General features: G+C 61.8%; 2 protein-coding genes across 3 annotated transcripts in view; one reads left to right on the top strand and one right to left on the bottom strand.

The window, feature by feature from the left end:
- Prkcz (protein kinase C, zeta) overlaps nt 1–12,577 on the top strand; it is a gene marked incomplete at its 5' end in the record, with an annotated part of 74,124 nt that extends 61,547 nt beyond the window's left edge. For both annotated transcript variants that reach the window (XM_005404177.2, XM_013504279.1), the window contains 9 exon segments: nt 1,159–1,256; nt 6,214–6,300; nt 8,138–8,273; nt 8,349–8,436; nt 9,433–9,552; nt 10,082–10,161; nt 10,435–10,524; nt 12,104–12,219; nt 12,393–12,577. In XM_005404177.2, coding sequence (XP_005404234.1) covers nt 1,159–1,256; nt 6,214–6,300; nt 8,138–8,273; nt 8,349–8,436; nt 9,433–9,552; nt 10,082–10,161; nt 10,435–10,524; nt 12,104–12,219; nt 12,393–12,480 — 903 coding nt within the window. In that variant the 3' untranslated portion in view covers nt 12,481–12,577.
- Nucleotides 12,578–15,524: 2,947 nt separating this feature from the next.
- Nucleotides 15,525–19,208, bottom strand: part of Faap20 (Fanconi anemia core complex associated protein 20) — a gene marked incomplete at its 5' end in the record, with an annotated part of 6,280 nt that continues 2,596 nt past the window's right edge. Inside the window, 3 exon segments of the mRNA XM_013504145.1 lie at nt 15,525–15,668; nt 18,506–18,780; nt 18,862–19,042. Of these exon segments, the coding sequence (XP_013359599.1) occupies nt 15,596–15,668; nt 18,506–18,780; nt 18,862–19,042 (529 nt within the window).

Below are 19,208 nucleotides of genomic sequence, written 5' to 3'. Positions count from 1 at the left end.
GCACAGGGCTAGAGCCCTGGGCCGGCCTCCAGGCCTGGCTGCTGTCACCCCGCAGATGCCCTGAGGGTCATCTGCGCCATGGCAGGCGTCACTCCTCCTCGGCTGCCTCCCTGGCCTGGCCAGGCGGGCCCCGTGCTGCCTTCCGGGCACCCGGCTGGGGTCTGTGCATCGCCTTCGGAGCGTCGCGTGCCTCCAGGTCCCCGAGTGCTATCGCAGGGGCACAGGCAGCTCGCAGGCAGCTCTGGCCGCGTCTGGGTTGCTCCTCTGGTTTTCCGTTTTGCTCCGGCTAGCCCGAGTCCACAGTCCGGGGCTGCTTTCCTCGAGGGTGCTGGGGTGCGCCTCGTGGCCCCTCCCCTTCCGAGCACCCTCCCTGCGCTCCTCCCTCTCCCGCTTCTTGGGGGGCTACGACCGCCTGAGTCGCCGCTCCTTTTCCATCCCCCAGCCCGCGGCTCCCAGCTCCCCTACATCCTTGCCACGTCCTTCCTGCCGCAGAAGCCTTCCCTGCCGGGGCGTGTGGTGCTCAGCGGGGCTGGCTCTGGCCCTCCTGGAGACCAGCAGTGCACACACCACGTCCTGGGCACCTGTCCGGTCTCGGCAGAGAGGCGGGCGGGTAGATAGACGGAGGCTGCTGTTGTCCCCCAGTGCTGGACATCCAGGGACCTGGTGCTGCCCGAACCTCAGGAGGGCTGCCCCCGTGCCGGCCAGGCTCAGGGTCTGAGCAAGGGCTGTATTCGAGCCCTTCCTTCCCTCCCAGCGGGGGCATTTGTGCAGTGCACAGCCTGCTGAGCTGGCAGTGGTGGTGCTGGCCATTCATGGCTGAGGAAACTGAGGGTCCGGATGACCTCCTGCTGGCTGGCAGCATCAGCTTCCTCGGTGGTGGTGGTGGTGGCGGCGCCCATGGTGGACTTTGGTGACGGCGGGGTGGTGGTGAAGACGGTGCTGTGGTGGCAGTGGACGTGGTCCCGAAGGCTGTGATGGTGCTGGTGGGGGAAACAGGAAGGGCTGGCGGTGGCGGCCGTGGTGGCCCCTTCCCAACAGCAGCTTCTTCTCCTGTCTTTGTGGCCGCCCCTGCTTGCCCGTCCTGCCCTCCGCCTGGCCAGGGCCTTAGCGCAGGCCCCGCACGGTGCTCCAGGCCTCACCGCCCGGTTTCTGTTGCAGGACATCGACTGGGTGCAGACCGAGAAGCACGTGTTCGAGCAGGCGTCCAGCAACCCTTTCCTGGTCGGCTTGCACTCCTGCTTCCAGACCACGAGCCGGTAAGGGGCAGGAGTGGCCCGGGCCTGTGGGCGCCCGAGGCCTGCCGCACCCTGCAGCGCCTCCTGGGGCAGGCGTGGGGCCCGGGGTCACAGATGTGCTGTGTGGCTGCTGGTGGTGGGTGTCGGGCTAAGTAAATGTCATCCACCTGAAAGTAAATGATGCGGCCACATAATTAATTAATTATTAAATTATGTAAATTACGAGCCGCTTGTGGAAAGCATCCCACCGAGCGCAGGCCTGGGACCAGGTGTGGGGCCTGCGAGAGCGCCGGGCGGGGTGAGCGCAGGGCGGGGTGCAGGTTGGGAAATGTTGGGGACTTCACTAAGAGCTCTGTGGGTACTGGAACTCTGCTTCAAGGGTGCTGGAGACCTAGCAGTCTAGAACTGTAAATGTTTGCTCCCTTTAGAACTTGAGGGGGCAGCTGGCCGGCACTCACCACTTCGTTTGAAAAGTTGCCGCTGTGTGCTCCACGGAGGCCAGGGTCCTGTGCCATGCTCAGGGTTCTCCAGCCAGACCCAGGCTCGGAGCCCCCGCTGCCTGCGGCTGTGCCTCACAGAACCAGGGACAGAGAAGCTGGCAAAAGGAGTGGGTGCGTGGGGTGCAGACTTCCGAGCGTCTCCCCCATTCCTCTAGCTTGGGGTTCTTATTGGGTGGCCACCAGGCTGCTGTGTTCAGCGTGCACCAGGCCCAGGAGCCCCTTGGCGTCGGCAGCGTCCAGGCCCCCTGCATGTGTGCAGCAGGGTACTGGTTATCAGGACAGCACCAGGGGCCGAGGGACACAGATGTCCTGCCGCCCGCAAGCTGGGGACCGGAGCTGGTGGTGCGGCCAGAAGGGCTGTGGGCCAGGACCAGAGATGGGGGTGGACAGCCAGGCCCACCAGGAGCGTGGGGCCACCCCTCTGCCTTTTGATGCCTGGCAGGACAGGTGCACAGTGCCCGTCTACACTGGGGAGCCTCTGCTTAGCTCAGGCTGCGTGTTCAAATGCCGCTCTCTTCCGGAAGCATCTCACAGATGCCTGGGAACTCTAGTTGCTGACTGCCCAGCATCCTGCAACACCAGGAACATGAAACATACGGCTTGCTCATCACTGGGCAGTGAACCACGCTTATTTAAAACATTTCACACACACACAAATACTTCACAAGCAACTGTCGAGGCTGGCCCAGCCTGTGGGCTTCTCTGAGCTGGGGCCCCGGGGCCTGGTGTCCACCCCCACGAAGCCCTGGCCTCGCCCTTGCCCCTGGGCTTGTGCCCCTGTTAGCTGAGGCAGCAGAGGAACCACCTGCCCACAGGGACCCTGCATGCTGCCGGCCTTGGGGCTGGCACTCTGCCGCTAGCCGGCCTGACCCTCACCGACTGCTCCACCTCCTTCCGTCTCAGGCTCTGTCTCCTGCCAGGGTGCCCGGGCCTGGCTCCCACACTGTGCAGGACGTCGACTCGGGCTGAGGGTCTCCCTGTGTGCAGCTCTGTACCCACTCCCGGCTGCTCCCATGGTGCGGAGGAGGCCACTGCACCCAGGCCTGGCCACCTCTGCATGCGGCCCACTGCCGTTCTCTGGCGGACCCTGCCCCTCACCCCACTCCTGCCTGGAGCTTCCGCTGTGCTGTCAGCACACACAGGCAATGCTCCTTCTGAGAACCTGGGCCAGAGGTCTGAAAATAGCCAGCTGTTCCTGCTCACTTCCTCCGGCTGCCCAAGCACAGACATCCAGCACGTGGGGGACTCGCTGGCCACAGCTCCTGCAGCCGGAAGCCCCGCTGGGGCATCCACATGCATGGCTCCTCTGCACCTCTCCCATGCTTGTTCTTACTGGAGTCTGCTGCTGGCTGTGGTGACCCCGGGCCCCGGTGGGCCAAGTGTTGTGACTTCCCAGCTGCTGTTGTGTCTGTGCTGGCCCTGAGGAAGCAGCAGTGGCATCACACGAAAACACCTGAAAGGCAGAGATTCACGTTTCTGGTACGAGTGTGACAGAGCACATGTGGATTTCATGGGACACCCCACTGGACAGCAGTGGGAGAGGCTTACAGCTGCCCAGAGACCACCGAGTCCTGCTCAGATGCCAGCCCAGGACCCTGGCCACACTGACCGGAGCTGCCTGGGGACGGTGGGGACGTGTCCTGTCATGAGAGCATCCATGTCGCCTCCCACCAGGGCCTGAGAGACGCCTCCGCCCTGTCCCGGGAGAGCCAGGAGGACTGCTCTGCACTGGTTCCCCGTTCTGCCCAGCAGTGGGGAGGCCAGGCTGGGAGCCCATCCAAGTGGCTGCTTCTGCCCGGCGTCGCCCCCTCCGGTGTCCTCCCGAAGCAGGACCTGCGGGGACAGCTGTGGGCTGCAGTGTTGCACAAGGCTGGCGGGCCAGGTGTGAGCTCCACCGCAGGAGCTCCTTCGTCAGAGTCAGGCCGAGTCTCCGAATGAAGCAGCCACAGCCTGCGTGCCGCAGAACACAGGGGCCCCCCGGGCCTCGGACCCCATGGCGGAGGAGCAGGGACCCTGGGACACCCACGCAGATGGCGCCGGCACACGGGCTGCCTGAGGGCGGTCCTGGCGAACGAAGACTTTGTATGCCTCCTTCTGTGCCTTGGCTTCCCCTCCATGCCGCCCTGGGACTTCCACTGCCCTGTGGGTGGAACCCGCGTGTCCCGACGTCCTGGCCCGGTGGACACAGCAGGAAGCTGACACACTCGGGCAGGACGCCGTGCGGGCTGGCAGCAGGAGAGGAAAGCTGCTAAAGAAAACAGCACTTTCCACATGAGCTTGGCGACGATAAAGGGGCCTTTGAGTGGGGGAAATAAGCATTTCTTTCTTTCTTCCCGAATGCCAAGGTGCCCGCTCTCCTCAGCTGCGCCCCACGCCCCCAGGCTGCAGACTCCTGACCGCTCCCTGCCCAGCTCACACACGTACAGGTCCTGAGGCAAGGAAGGGGCTGGGGTGGAACCAAGGTCCTTCACGCTGAGCTGCATCTCCACCCCTCTTCAATTTATTTTGAAACAGGGTCTAAATTACCAAGTTGTCCGGGCTGAGTTTGAACTTGCCATCCTCCTGCCTCAGCCTCCCAGAGTGCTGGGATAACAGGAGTGTGTCACCATGCTGTGCTTGGCTGGGTGCTGGGACTCAGACCCAAGTCCTCGCAGATGAGCACACGCTGTAACCTGAGCCTCCTGGCCATCCCTCAGTTGCGGGCGGGAGCCACATCACAATGGCCCCAGGGCAGACAGCACCTCACCGCTCTGTGCTCGGCGGGGCCCATCCTGCCAGTTCTGCTTCATGGTTTTGTTTTTCCCTTCTGTTTCTCCACTTGGACTTTAAAGCAACTTGTCTGGCTCTGGAGAGCCCAGGGAACTGGCCTCTGCCTCAGTAGTCTTCACTCTGACAGGAGCACAGCCACAGACAGAAAGGCCCGGCAGTGGGCAGGTGAGGCGGTGCCTCCTGACTCTCCCTCTGCCGGCCAAGTGGGTCTGCGCCTCGCTGCTCTTTGGGGACCGCCGCACCGGAATGAGGCGAAGTTCCCGCCTCAGGGTTCCTCCCTCCCCCGGCACAAGGGGCTGCGTCCCTACCTGCCCGCTGCCTGACGTCCCTCAGTGGTCCCTGTTTCTCGGGCTCCTCAATGGGCAGCCAGGCCAGGACTGGACTGCTGTGTGTGGGCTCAGCTGTGAGTGTTTTGTTACAGTAAAAAGCACACTGTCGGGGGCTGGGGATCCAGTTCAGCGGCCCAGCGCCTGCCTGGCAAGCGCAAGGTCGTGAGTTTGATTCCCGGTACTGGAAAAAAACCAAAAAACACTGTCAGTACTGCCACTTACTTGGAACACTGAGTCATTCTTGCCACTTTCTGAAGCAGTTTTGGAGTCCTCTGTTTTGGGGGGGTTTGTTTTGCTTTTTTGGTTGGTGTCTTTTTGTTTCATTTTGTTTTTGAGATAGGGTCTCACTGCAGTCTGGGCTAGTCTCAAGCTCTCAGCAATCCTCCTGCCTCAGCCTCTTGAGCACTGGGATTACAGGTGTGTGCCACATGCCCAGCTTGCCAAGTCCTCTTTCGTGTCTTTAGTTGCACTGTCCTGGCTGCCTTGGTGTCCTGGATGGGTTCAAAACATTGGCCTTTCTTGGTCATTTTGGCTTTAGGGGAGAGCCAGAAGTCACACGGTACCAGATCTGGTGACTAAGGTGGCCGAGGACACAGCACCATGGTTTTCGGAACTGTCTTTCCACTGGCTGGTGTTTAGCAGCGGCAGTCACAATATTTTTTACCACGCCTCATAAAGACATTCAGGAAAGAGGACCCCAGAGCTGCTTCAGAAACTGGCAAGGACAGTGGGATGAGTGTGTTCCAGGCGAGGGAGAGTTTTGAGGGGGCTTCAGAGCAGTGTGTCTTTTACAGTGATGAATTTCTGGTACATTCACTGTATATTTTGATCGCCTCTTGTAACTCTCAGCAGTAGTGAGCAATATCAGCCCCATGCCTTGAAGTCTCCAGAAGTTTTGTTTCTATAAAACTTTCAGACAAATCTCTTGGTCTTGTGGTCTTCCGGGTCAGCAATGTCCACAGGGATCGCCTCCTCTGGGCCATGGTGGCCATGCTGTGGTCACCACGCATGCCGGGGCTGCGGAGCCTTTCCTGAGACTGGGGAGCAGCCATCTTTGCCTTTGTGGCCCTGGCTGTGGCCCCCATGGCCACTCTTGAGCCTCTGAAGGTTTCCCTGTGAGGATTCTGCCCTGGATCAATAGTGCCGGGCAGGAGTCAGCACACACCCTTCTTCTTGCGTTGGGGGTCTGTGCTGCCAGCAGTTCATTGCCGGAACTGCCCATCCGGGCCACCTGATGGCTGCTAAGGAGCCCCTGGGTGCGGAAGGTGACATGTGCGCCCGTGTGCAGGCTGCCTGGAGACCCCGCTGCTGACCCGAGCCAGTCCAAGGCGGGGCCGGCCTCTGCACGGTGACTTCAGCTCTGACGCCCCGCCCCCACAGGCTGTTCCTGGTCATCGAGTACGTCAACGGTGGGGACCTCATGTTCCACATGCAGAGGCAGAGGAAGCTTCCGGAGGAACACGCCAGGTGTGCACTGCTGGGGCGCCATGGGCAGGGGTGGGGGCGCCCAGCCTCGGATGAGTCAGGCGTGAGCCCTCCTAATGCGGGGACAGAGTGAGTTGATGGGAAGGTGGTGATGGGGATAAATAAGAGACAGGAGCTGCCCTCCTGCGGGGTGACGGGGCCGCGAGGCCTTGGAGTCATGGTGTCTTGGGGACAGGCCCACGGCCTCTGCACAGACGCGCCCCCAGGGTGGAGACGCAGTTCTGTGTTGTCGTTCACACGATGGCACCGTTGGGGTTTTGTCCCTTTCCCTGGTTTGGCCCGGACGGGCAGTTCTGGCAATGAACTGCTGGCAGCCGGGCACACAGTGTCCACCTGGCAGCCGGAGGCAGTGTTGCCGTTCTTCAGTGACGTGGGGACACCTACCCCGCGTCTAGCTGGCTCTGACTGCCTTGCTCAGAGTCCCGGCCGCTGGGTGCTGGGACAGGTTCTGACCACGCCCATGCTGTTCTCCGCCCTCCTCATGCCCCATGCAGCTGTGAGTCACCTCAGACCCTTTGCAGGGAGGGGTGGGCAGAAGCCAAGAATGGCACGCGGCCTACTCGTTGCTTTTTTTAAGCGCTGCGGTGAGATCCGCAGGATGCAGGGCACCGTCCCAGCCAGCTCTGACTGTGAAGTTCCATGGCATCACGTGGTTCACCTTGTGGCACCATCAGCACTGCGTCCACAGCAGCTCTTCCTCCTCCCACGTGGAGACTTGCTGGGTGTGGGTGCAGGTGCACACCGGAATCCCAAGTGCTCAGGAGACTGAGGCAGGAGGGTCACAAATCCAACCCTACTCTGGGCATATTGAATGAGACCCTGTCTCAAAAAATCAAGAGGGCTGAGTGTGGTGGCGCACGCCTGTAATCTCAGCACTCGGGAGGCTGAGGCAGGAGGATCGTTGCAAGCTCAAGATCAGCCTGGGCTACAAAGTGAGCTCAAGACCAGTCTGAACTGCATAGCGAGACCCTGTCTCAAAAAGACAAAAAAAAATCAAGAGAGCAGGATATAGCTCAGTGGTACAGCAGCCCTGGCTTCAATCCCCAGTATTACCCCTGTCCCCGCAAAATCAAAACCAAACAGAAGCCAGGCATGGTGGCACACACATGTAATCCTAGCACTTGGAGGCTGAGGCAGAATTGCCACAAGTCAAGGCCAGCCAGCTCTACATAGCTGTCTCAAAGGAATAATAATAAAAACTAAACTGAGACTCTGTCCCTGTTACACGCCCCACTGTCCCTGGAACCCGCACCCCAAGGCCCTCCTGTGGGTGCGGCAGGCACGTGTCTGTCTGGTTTCCCTTCCCCGTGGGTCTTCACGACTCGTCCGTGCTGTGGCATGTGTCGGCACCTCCTTCCCTGAATGCCTGAGCAGCGCCCCACGCCAGAGGCGCCTCATGTCCCCCATCCGCACACCTGTCCCCGCACACGGCCGCTTCTGGGGCTCTGCTCAGGAGGGAACGCTGTGTGCGGGCACCGCCTGAGGCCCTGCTATCCCCCTCTGGGGTGCAGGCGGAGTGGGGTCACTCCGAGGACGCCGCCTGCTGGTTCCTGTCCCCCAGGCAGGCACAGGGCCCAGTGCCCCACCACCTTTGTGGCAGTTACTTCCTGGCCTTTTCGTGGCAGCTGTGCTCGCGGCTCCAGAGGGCTCCTGTGTGCTTGGGGCTCAAGCTCCCTGAGGACAGCCTGTGCCAAGCACCATGTGTCTGGTCGCCTGGGCCCCCCAGGGAGAGGATGGTGGTGCGGGCTTGGCCGGGAGATGGGCCGCGGTCCAGGCGGCTTCAGCTCTGCACTGCTGACCCCACCTGCCCCGACCCCAGGTTCTACGCTGCAGAGATCTGCATCGCACTCAACTTCCTGCACGAGAGAGGCATCATCTACCGGGACCTGAAGCTGGACAACGTGCTGCTGGATGCCGACGGGCACATCAAGCTGACGGACTACGGCATGTGCAAGGTTGGGCGCCGCCCCTGCCCCGCCCCGCCCTCCCCACCCCGCTGCACGGTGACCCCCAGGTAACTGTCCCCACAGGAAGGCCTGGGTCCTGGTGACACGACAAGCACTTTCTGTGGAACCCCGAATTACATCGCCCCCGAAATTCTGCGGGGAGAGGAGTATGGTGAGTTCGGGATGGTGTAGGCGGGGCCTCCCCACCCTGGCGATGCTGCCTGAGGCCCCACCCTCGGGCCGAGGCAAGGCCAGGAGGAGAGGTGTCACTGACCACATCGCACCCCAGCGAGTGGCCATACTCCTCTACCGTGTCCAGCCGACGTCACGGGCCCTGGCCCCATCCGAGCCCATGCAGACTCCTTGTGTCCCCTGGGAGCTCCTCGTCACGGAGCCCTAAGGGGGACACAGAGCAGACAGGACCCACTCAGCGCACCCCAAGCTGGTGGACCCTGCCCATGCAGCTGCAGGTGACACAGGGTCACTTTGGGCAGCACAAGGGCCTCTGTCGGGACCCAATGCCTGTCTGCCATGCGGCCCACACACACTGCATGCACTTCCGTCCCGCATCCTCCCTGGTGGGAACCCACAGTGGGGCGCAGCGGCCTGTGTGCGCATCCGTGTGTATCTGTGTGCTGTGTACACAGGCCTTTTGCAGCAGGCGTGCACACCTCACGTTCCCCGGGAAGTGTGTCGGAATGCATCTGCGGGGATGGCACATTTTTTCTTTACCATAACACAGTTGGGGACAGGCTGGTGGGTGGGTCGCTTTCCTGGAGGTGGCAGGGCCCCTGGGAAGCCGTGTGGGCACCCAGAGAAGGTGGAGCAGCAGGTCCGTGGCCGGGGGAGCCCCCATGTGCATGCAGCGACAGTGTCCCGACAGACTAAGCGAAAAGAGACGAGATCACAGGAGAGCATTCGGCTGCCTGAGAGGAGGGCTTTGCCAAGTGCAGCTGAGCAGGACAGAGCAACAGCTGGGTTTGCGCGTCTGTGGTCGGGGATGCCACCAGGGGGCCAGGTGACAGCCAGGGACACCACACACGTGGGCTGGACACCCAGAGACTGCACTTGCGGGGCGGTGGCGGTGGGGAGCATGGAGCTGCTCCCCCTAGGAGCTGTGCCCTGTCCATGGTCAGGCGGGCAGCCTGACAGCGCCTGCGGTTCCCAGGGTTCAGCGTGGACTGGTGGGCACTGGGCGTCCTCATGTTCGAGATGATGGCTGGGCGCTCCCCCTTCGACATCATCACCGACAACCCTGACATGAACACGGAGGACTACCTGTTCCAAGGTGCGTGGCTGCAGGTGCGCCAGCCCCTTCCTGGGGTGCCCTGTCCCCCAGGCTCAGGGGGCCCTGCAAGCAGGGTGGGGGTGGCCATGGGTGACTCTGGGCGTCACCTGCAAAGCGTGATCGTCTGCCCCATCTAGTCAGCCACACCCAGGACTCCGTGACAACCTGGACTCTTGGCAGGGCCCGGTCACTGGACACTGCCCCTGTCCAGACACAGTTGTCTCCAGCAGAGCCAGGCATGGTGGCACACATCTGTAATCCCAGCACTCTGGAGGCTGAGGCGGGAAGATCACAACTTGGAGCCCAGGCTGGGCAACTTAGCAGTTTAGTGGGACTCTCAAAAAATAAAAAGAAGGGCTGTGGATCAGCAGGGCGGGGCTGAGGCCCTGGGTCCAGTAATCCCAGTACCAGAAACAAGCCCGGGTATATGGGTGGGGCCCGTGCTGTCCCTGGGCGCCCTCTCGTGGCCAGCACGCAGCATGGGGTGGAGAGCCGGTTGAGAGCTGTCTGGTCTCCCTCTGCCCCGCAGTGATCCTGGAGAAGCCCATCCGCATCCCCCGCTTCCTATCCGTCAAAGCCTCCCATGTCTTGAAAGGATTTCTCAACAAGGTACTCTTGCCGAGGTCACTGCGCGTCCGTGGACAGCTGCCATGGCTCTCGGTTTGTGCGAGGGTTTGTAGTTCGGCTACAGTATGGAGCTCTGAACCCACAGCCTTCAGCATCCGTTCATATGTAACAAAGTCAAACGGAACTGTGCCCACGGGGACGGGGAGAAAGGGCCAGGCTGGGGCTTGTGCCACTGCAGAGCGTCCGCTCTGGGTGGAGGAGGCTCCGAGGTGGGAGGCAGCAGACGGGGGCTGAGTCTGTGCGTCTGACCTCCAGGACCCCAAAGAGAGGCTCGGCTGCCGGCCCCAGACTGGCTTCTCCGACATCAAGTCGCACGCCTTTTTCCGCAGCATAGACTGGGACCTGGTAAGCCCGGGCGGGATGAGGGGCCTGGGAGGAGCCCCGGTCTGGTCCATGGAAGGCCCTGGTCACTGACAGGGCAGGAGTGCAACATTCAAGTTTGACTGGGGCTATTTCCTTAAGAGAAAGACTGAATCAAACTGATTTCAGTTCTAGAAACGCAGTTATTGGAGTGTAGTCCATAAAATACGCCCTTGGGGCTGGGAATTTAGCTCAGCAGCACAGCACCTGCCTGGCAAGTGCAAGATCATGAGTTCGATTCCCGGTACTGAAAAAAAAACAAAAACAAAAAAACAAAACGTAAAATACGCTCTTTTGAGGGAACAAAGAATTGGCAGCTTGTTGAGTCCATGCTGGGACCCTGGGCCTGCACAGCGGCCCCTCTCTCCCTGCCGTGAGCACCCAAGCCACAGCAGGTCTGCTCCGGGGGTTCGGTCTGCAGCACCGTCCTTGCAGCCCTCAGCCACTGTCTGCTCTAGGGCTCCATCCACACCTGAAGGCCCTGGGCGGTGGGAAGGGCGGCCAGGCGTTGGGCCCTGCTGTGCCAAGGGCTGGCCACAGTACTGTGCAGCCCGAGCTGTACATCCTCTCCCTCGGAGGGCAGGTACCCAACCTCCTCGCTCTGGTTCTGATGCTCCACCTGGCCGTGGTAGTGGCGGTGGCAGTGGTGGCGACCATGCCTGATATCTCAGCTCTCTCCTGGCCTCCCCTGCTTCAGCTGCCACACTTGGGCTCCACCATCAGGCACACAGGGCTGAGTTCCCCAGGCCTTGGGCTCCTTAGACCTGGGTCCAAGGCAGGGTAAGTCTCCATGGCCCGTAGTACACAGTGGCTGGTGGAACATGGTCACCAGCAGAGCCGGGCAGCCAACTGGCCAGCATTTCCTGCTACCAGGGAGACCTATGCCCACTTGCAGGCTCTGCCACCACCCTGCCCAGGCTGGGTGGCTCCTTCAAGGCCTCTTTGTGCCTTGATTGGTATCAGGGCCTTGTGGCACCCTGTTGCGTGGCTGGACCCAGCCACATGGACACCTGCTGACTGGACATGTCCGTTCCCCAGGGCCTAGGCCTTAGGGCTGCCCACGGAGGACACAGCTGTGGGACTGTCCCCAAGGGCCATTCCCGTGCACTGTCGTGGCTGAGGAAGGAGGTGGGGAGTGGGCAGCCAGGGCCCCAGGGGGCTGGGAGGGGATGGGGTTACCCACACCCCATCCCTGGGTGGTGTGGGCCCCAGTGTCCCATGAGGATGAGCACCCGGGTTTCCACTCTCCGTGGTGCCGCTGGGTCTCTAGCCCCCGTCTCCAGAGGGCTGGGCTCCTGGGGCCAGCAGGGCCAGCAGAGTGCCTATGGGGGACTCGGAGTGGATGCCATGTGGCAGAGGTGACCGTGGTGGGAAGCCACATGCACCCGTGCCAGGCCCCCCCCACCAGTGAACTGTCTGTCCCCTGGCACAGCTGACCCAACCACGTCGCCTTGGAAGGCGCTAGAAGGCTGTCCCTTGCCACCACTGTGTGTGACTCTCGAGGTACAGAGAGCTGCGCCCGGCCCAGCCCACACTGACGGCTCTGTTGTCTTGGTTTTCTCAGCTGGAGAAGAAGCAGGCCCTGCCCCCCTTCCAGCCACAGATCACAGACGACTATGGCCTGGACAACTTCGACACACAGTTCACCAGCGAGCCCGTGCAGCTGACCCCAGATGATGAGTGAGTCTGGGGACCCTCGGGGCGGGACCAGCCTGGCGACAAGTGGAGAGGGCCCCCGCCAGCGTGGGTGGGGCGGGTACCCTGCTCTGGCCTCTCCTGACTTCCTCCTGTGGGCTGGTGGGGGGCCCCTGCCGGCATGTGCACACGGCCACCACTGTCCCCTCTGCTTCCAGGGATGTCATAAAGAGGATCGACCAGTCGGAGTTCGAAGGCTTCGAGTACATCAACCCGCTTCTGCTCTCCACCGAGGAGTCCGTGTGAGGTCGCGTGCGTCTCTGTCGTGGACACACCTGTGAATGACCCTGTAACTTTATCCTTAACCACAGCATATGCATGCGAGGCCGGGCACGAGGCTCCACGCAGCCAGGGAGGGACGCGGCCGCTGACACGCAGAGGGACAGAGCAGCCTCTCGCACCTGTGTCCGCAGAGGCCGGCTCTGCTGGAGGAATGAATGGCTTCTTGTGCCCGCGCCACGTGGCCGGGGCCGTGGTGGCCCTGCCCCTGGGGGAGACTGTCGCGCCGCCAGAGGTGCGCGTTTCGGCAGAAGCAAAACTCAGCGCGCTGACCGCTCCTCCAGGGAAGTGAGCGTGTAATGTCCTGAGGAATAAAGTGTACCGATGGTGTCGCAGCCTCCCTCTGATGCCTTTTTTCCAAGTGGCACCTGCCCAAGTCCCGGGCACAGCCGCACAGAGGAGAGCTGAGCCCACAGCAGGCCGGCAGGGCGGGGGGCACGGGAGTCCAAGTGCCTACGGGGACACGCTGAGAAGAGGGGCTGTCAGACTCAGAACAGCTCCTGTCCCGGTAAGTTCCCGTCGCAAGTCCTTAGCGCACACTTCCACGCAGAGCTGAGGCCGCGGCTGGGCCGACCCAAGCTGGGCACTGCCCCGCCACCTCCATGGACCGCAAGAGACCACTGGATCGCAGAGTCTGGAACACGCCACCAAAGCATCAGTGACCAAAAAGCAAAACAGCAATGAAAGGAAAAATAAAATTGAGAACTGATTGTGCACAAGTGTATTTCTGAGAACATGAATCAGTGCCTCCAGGATGTCTTGGTTCTGTATTAGATTTTTGGAAAATATTTTTATCAGTAATACAGTGCTCAGAATTAGAAAACTTAAAAAGATACGTGTGTGATGGCCCCTAGCCTTAAAGTTGACCATATGCCCTGAACACCCATAACCACCTTGTCCCGTGAAGCGCGGCCCTGCGCTGCTCCTCCTGGGGATGGCAGCTTTCCGGAGAGCTCAGCCAAACCTTTCACAGGCCAGTGCGGCAGGGGCCTCCTTCCAGCCCTCGTGCCAGGCACTGGAGGACGGGGCCTGTGCTCATGTGCTAGAGGCCGGTCCCGCACCAGGGCTGGTGGGCTGCAGAGATTAGGTTAGGAAAGTGTAAACCAGGAGGAGAGGCACTGGCCCTGCCATCCGCAGACGGCGCTCACTCTACACTCAGGTCTTGCCTCCTCGTGGCTGGGCTACACGCTGGTGACCCACACTGGGCCAAGGTGCTGGGACAGAAGCTGCGTGCTGGATGCTCCTGGGGCTGCATGGCGGCGCACAGGTTTTGGGGCGCCCCACCCCTGGGTGTCCCTCTACCTTCTGGTCCTGGACACATCTCAACCAGCACCCACGCCAGAGGCTGAAGTGGGGAGACGCAGAACAGAGTCCCACAGCCAGCGTGGGGCCATGTGGGTTGTCACTGCTGCTGGGATGCAGCAGAGCCCCCAGCGAGTCCACGCGTGGCCGCCTTCCGAGCCCTTGCCACGGACTGCTGCCATGGCCCTGGGTTCCTCAGATTTGGAGGCATTTATTTAAATACTGCCCTGTTGCCAAACAGACTGTGGTTGCCAGCCTGGCTGCTCCGGTACCAATGTGTGAATATCATGCCCGTCAGAAGGGGAGGTTTTTAAACACAGTACACTGTTTTATAAATTAAAGAAAGGGAAGATACACTGGGGTGTGCTTGGGAAAAGCCTGAAGCTTTGTGGTGGGTCCGCGCAACCATGTGACTGCGGGCACGGCTCCTGACGCTGGCGACCCCGTGGTTGTAAAGCGGTGCTCACGGCTGTTGTGGGCACAAGGGGACCGTGGCCGGCCGGCTCTCCCGCTGTGGGGGATGTTCTCACCCTCCACGCCGAGGCCCTTCCTACTCTTGCATATCTATTAAAGACGTTCACAAAAATGCACAGGTGGTTACTATTTTTGTTAAAAGTAGGTGTTTCAGGGAAGCAGAGGGTTTTAAAGCCACTCTCTCATACTTGGTTTTTCAGGGCAGTTTTACCAGCAGCTCAGAGGTCCAGGTCCCCTGCAGTCGCCACCACACACACCCAGCTGTCACCGCCGCTGCTAGCTGAGGTGTGGCACAGCCCCGACAGTCTCAAAGCCCCGAAAGCCGTGTGCTCCAGCCCTGTCTCCTGTGTCCAGTCTGGCCTCTTTCAGCAGGGCGTGGAGTTGGGGGTCACACGCACATGGCTGGGAGGGTTAATTTCCCATGTCAGTGGATTAAGGAATTCAAGAAAACCAGGGGGAGTGTGACCTCAGGTGTCTCTGGAGGGCTTAGGGTTAGAGGTGGGTGGGAGGCCCCTGCATCCTCCTGGCTCTGCCTGAGACCCTAACAGTGACCCCGGCACATAGCGTCTTCACCCAGGACACACGCCAAGGGCTCTTTGGTGTCCACCCATGGGACTGGGGTGACACAGGCTCTGCACACAGGAAGGCACTCGGCCCCCGGCCCGGCACGTCCTTCGGTAGGACAGCACAAGTTTCTGGGGGTCCTGAGCCTTTGCACCATGCCTGCCCCCTCTGGGGCCAGCCCACTGCTGCCACAGCCAAGGAGCCAGGCCCAAGCTCGCGCCAGAGCTGGGGTGAACAGCACAAGTCACCGTTTTCCACTCACCTGGCAGCATGAAGCAAGCACAGCAGACAGGCGCAGCCCGGGCCCTCCAGAGATTCCCCGTTGAGGAGAGGCTACAGCAGGCACGGCAGTGCCCAGCACCTTTGGAGGCCGGGGCAGGAGACCTCAGGTTCAGTTCCAGTCTGGGCAACTCAGTGCCTCAGCAAGACCCTGTCTCAAAACAAAATATCCTAACAGGAGTTGGGAATGTGGCTCAGTGCAAAGGCCCTGTGTTCAGTCGCAGGACCGCCCAAGACCACCGTGTCAGGTCGCCTGGGCCAGCTGTGGGTGCCGAGGCCCCGACTGACGGTGAAAGGGCTCTGCTGCCGCAGGGGAGGGCACTGTTTTCTGTTTTCATCACAGGCCTCCACCCTGACACCTATGTCAGAAAATAAAAACCAACAGCCTGGTCTCACCAGCGAGAACCCAATTTAATGTGCAGGCCTTGGGGAGAGGGTTGGGCAGGGCGCTGGGTCCCCACAGCTACCACTCCACGTCTTCTGTGCTCTCGGCCAGACACTGTGCGAGGTGGCTGTCCACGTCCAGCTGGGTCAGCCTGTGGGATGAGGAGACGCGTTAGTCGGCCTCGCAACCCCTGGGAGGTGGGGCAAGCTGCCTGGGAGCAGCCAGGGCGGTCACACTGGTGTCCCCTGCCGTGGGGAGCGCGCAGGGCTCCACCCCAACAGCAAGCGCAGAGCCCGGGAACCCTGGGACCTGGGTACCACCATAAGCCATGCAGCAGCTGCCCCCAATGGCCAGCTGCAGGCCGAGACTTCTGGCCAGGATGGGCTGGACGTGCAGATAGGGCAGGCACTGCCCAGCGGGTGTGATGTCAATGGGCACCAGGCAGCCCTTCTCCCGCAAGATGGTGCCCTGCCTGGAGGGTACTCTTCTCAATGAAGAGGACCAAACTCCACTATTGGGATTCACTCCGCAGGGCTCAGGGCTCCTCGTGATCCCGGGAGGCCCCACACCTCAACCATAGGCGGGCAGCACTGGGCTGGGGCGGGAGGGGCCCAGGAGAGGCCTGGGATGAGGAGGCCCGAGCCTGATCTCAGCAGTGGCCGAGCACAGGGGACCGTGGGCATCACCTGTGCCTCCCCGGGGTGGTCAGGGTCCTGCTGGGGTCACAGCCCCTGCCACAGGGTTGCAACCTAGAGTGGCCAGCACAGCTACCTCCTGCCGCCCTCCCTGGCTCCACAGCCCCCGCCCAGCTCCACTCCCTGGGCTCTGCTCTGCATCCTTCCATGCCCCCCACAGCCGGTCTGTGTGGCCACCCCAGCCTGGAGTCCCCTCTGCAGGCCAGAGGGTCCACCACACTCATCAGGGCAGAGCAGGCCCTGCAGCTCCTCCAGCTGGGCCCCCAGGTCTCCCAGCAGCCACCTGGCCTGTTCCACATCACACACTACCAGCCAGCACCCGATCAGACACCACGTGTCCTGAGGACACCATGCCTGCCAGCCAAAAGATGCCTCCCTCCCTGCACATGCCGGCACTGCCCGCCTGCCAGCTGAACAGCTGGGGGCAAGGGCCAGCAGGGAGATGATCCCAGCCCAAGTCCAGACCAGGGGCCCAGGACAACCCTTCTTCAGGTGACACCTCACCCGATAATCCCCCACCCTGCTGCTCCGGGTCAGGGACCTCAGTGCTCTCCGCCACAGGGTGTAAGGGCCACATCCCTACCCTGGGCAGCCCGCCTCCTCATGCCTCTGCCGGGCGGCAAAGGCTTTGGTCCATCCCTCCTGGGAGTCCAGGCATTGTCCCTAGACTGGTGACCCTCAGACCTTCCTCCAGAACCTGCCCTGCAGGGCAAGACTACAGGGTAGAGCACACCTGTAATCCTATCACTCTGGGAGGCTGAAGCAGGAGGATCAAAAGTTCCAGCCCAGCCTTTGCAAGTGAGCCACTTGTTAAGGCCCTGCCTCAAAATAAACAAGCAGAAAGGGCTGGGATGTAGCTCAGTGTGAAGGCCCTGGGTTCAATCCCCACTACTGCAAAAAAATAAAAAGGCTCCATTCAGCCTGATCTCTGCACGGCACCAGCTCCAGCTGCCCCCAGGCACAGCCAAGCCCGGTGGACAGGCTGGTATTCAGCGGCTTCTAGCGTCAGGAATAGGCCACAGTGGGTCTGGACCCACACACCGCCCTGAGCAGCCGGGCCATGTCCGCGCCCCCGTGGCCCCATGTCACAGACATGCCGGGGGAATTTGGCCCCACACGGTCCTCTCCCCTTCACGGTCCGACTCAAGGCACCGAAGCAGTGGAGGACTCAGCTCTCCGCGTGTGCCTGCTGACGAAGCCCAGCACTGGGCTCTTCCCTCCGGCCATCCCTGTCTTCCAGGGTTTTCCTGGCTCCAGAAATACACAGTGCAAGACTGGGTGCTGGTGGGAGGGCTGGCATGGGAGGAGGGGGCCTCCCTCTAGCACCCCGCAGCGGCTTCCCTCTGAGTCCACCACTCCCACAGTCCTGCTTCCCCTGCTGCCTCGAGGCTGAGAGGAGGCCGTGTCTGCACTCATCCTGCACAAATCCAGGGCCACGAGTCCCGCAGGAGCCGCTCCGGGAGCACTGGGCCCTCCCAGCCTCTCCCCCTCTACTCGGACCGTGAGTGAGTGCTCTGTGCTTAGTTTTTCTTTTCGGCTGTCCTCAGCAGCTAACTTTGGAATCCATCCCTGCACTTTCCTGGGCTGACACAGCTTCTAGACCTGGCACACAGGACACATGCTCTCCAGCCAGCCAGCCGGGTGACACTGGAACCTGTGGCCCTTGGCCAACTCTGTAAGTCACCTGTTCACATTGTCCTGACCCAGCACCCACGACTGACTGACTCTTTCACCAAGGCCAAAGCCAGGTGTGCTGGCGCACACCCACCTATGGGATCCCAGCACTCTGGGAGGCTGAGGCAGGAAAGTTCAAACCTGGCCTGGGCAATTTAGTGACTTAGTGAGACCCTGTCTCAAATGAGCTGGTGATGGATGCAGCTCAGTGTGAAGGCACAGGGGCCAACCCCAGTAACCCCTCCCCTAAGAAAGGAGTGAGCAGGAATCAGGACCCCCCAGCTGGACAGCCGGGGCTCAATTTCTCAGTGAAACTGGGTTCCACTCCTCTCACTTCAAAAACATAAGATGCACCTGGAGTTGAAAAAGACTTCATCCCCAAACCCACCGGGAAGATACCGAGGCCTGTGGTTGTTTCAGTGGGACCCGGAAGAGACCCCAGCCTGGCTTGGCTCTGGAGGCCAGCATGGGCTGGGGGCAGGTGGGGCACTCTACACACCACCAGCTACCTGGAATGCTGGGTCTCCCAGGCGAGGGTCCCACTTTCTGTGTGCCACACAGCCTGCACCATCGGTCTTAGACATGGGCCTGGGGTCCCGGGGCAGGGGCCAGCACTCACTCAGGGGTGAACTCCTTCTGGCACAGGGGGCAGCTCCGCAGGGCCAGGGGCTCCTCCTTTGTCAGCTGCTGCAGTGGTCTGGGGGTCCCGCTGAGATCAGACACATGCTGTCCTTCCAGGGATGGGGCGGGGGACCCCGGGGGAACCGCCGCCCCTTGAAACCGCTTATCAGTAAGGCCTGGGCCCCCGCCGGCCGGCGGAAAGGGCGTCCAGGTAAAGGCCTTGGTCCCTACAGTGAAGACCTCAGCGACTGCGGGGAGCTCCGGCCCTAGTTCCTGCAGAACAGGTGCTCGTGAGGCCAGGCCCAAGGGCCCCGCCCGGGCACCTGCAGCCACCCTGCAGTCCCACGGACACACCTGGCTGGGGAAGGTGGGCAGCGGGGGCAGCGGCAGGCGGTCCAAGATCGGATCTGCGCGCACAGCGCGCATGAGCGCGCCCCACGGCTCGCTCTCAACACTGCTGGGCGGACACTGGGGGCCGCCGCTGGGGGCCCTGGGCGTCGCGGGAGCGGCACTGGGGCCTTCGGTAGCGGGAGGCCTGGAGAGTGTCCACAATAGGGATGAGGGGGTGGAGGCGCATAAGGATGGGGGTAGGGGACCCACAGGGGGGCTTGGGAGAGGTCTAGGAGGCTCACAGTGGGGTTCAGAGGGGCTGGGGTGCACAGTGGGAGGCCGAGGGGGCCAAGGGGAAGCGAGCGAGGTCG

Source organism: Chinchilla lanigera, unplaced genomic scaffold, assembly GCF_000276665.1.
Source record: "Chinchilla lanigera isolate Chin_1 unplaced genomic scaffold, ChiLan1.0 scaffold00085, whole genome shotgun sequence".
Classification (NCBI taxonomy): Eukaryota; Metazoa; Chordata; class Mammalia; order Rodentia; family Chinchillidae; genus Chinchilla; species Chinchilla lanigera.
The sequence above is the reverse complement of the archived record's forward strand: the minus strand, read 5'-3'. Positions and strand labels throughout refer to the sequence as shown.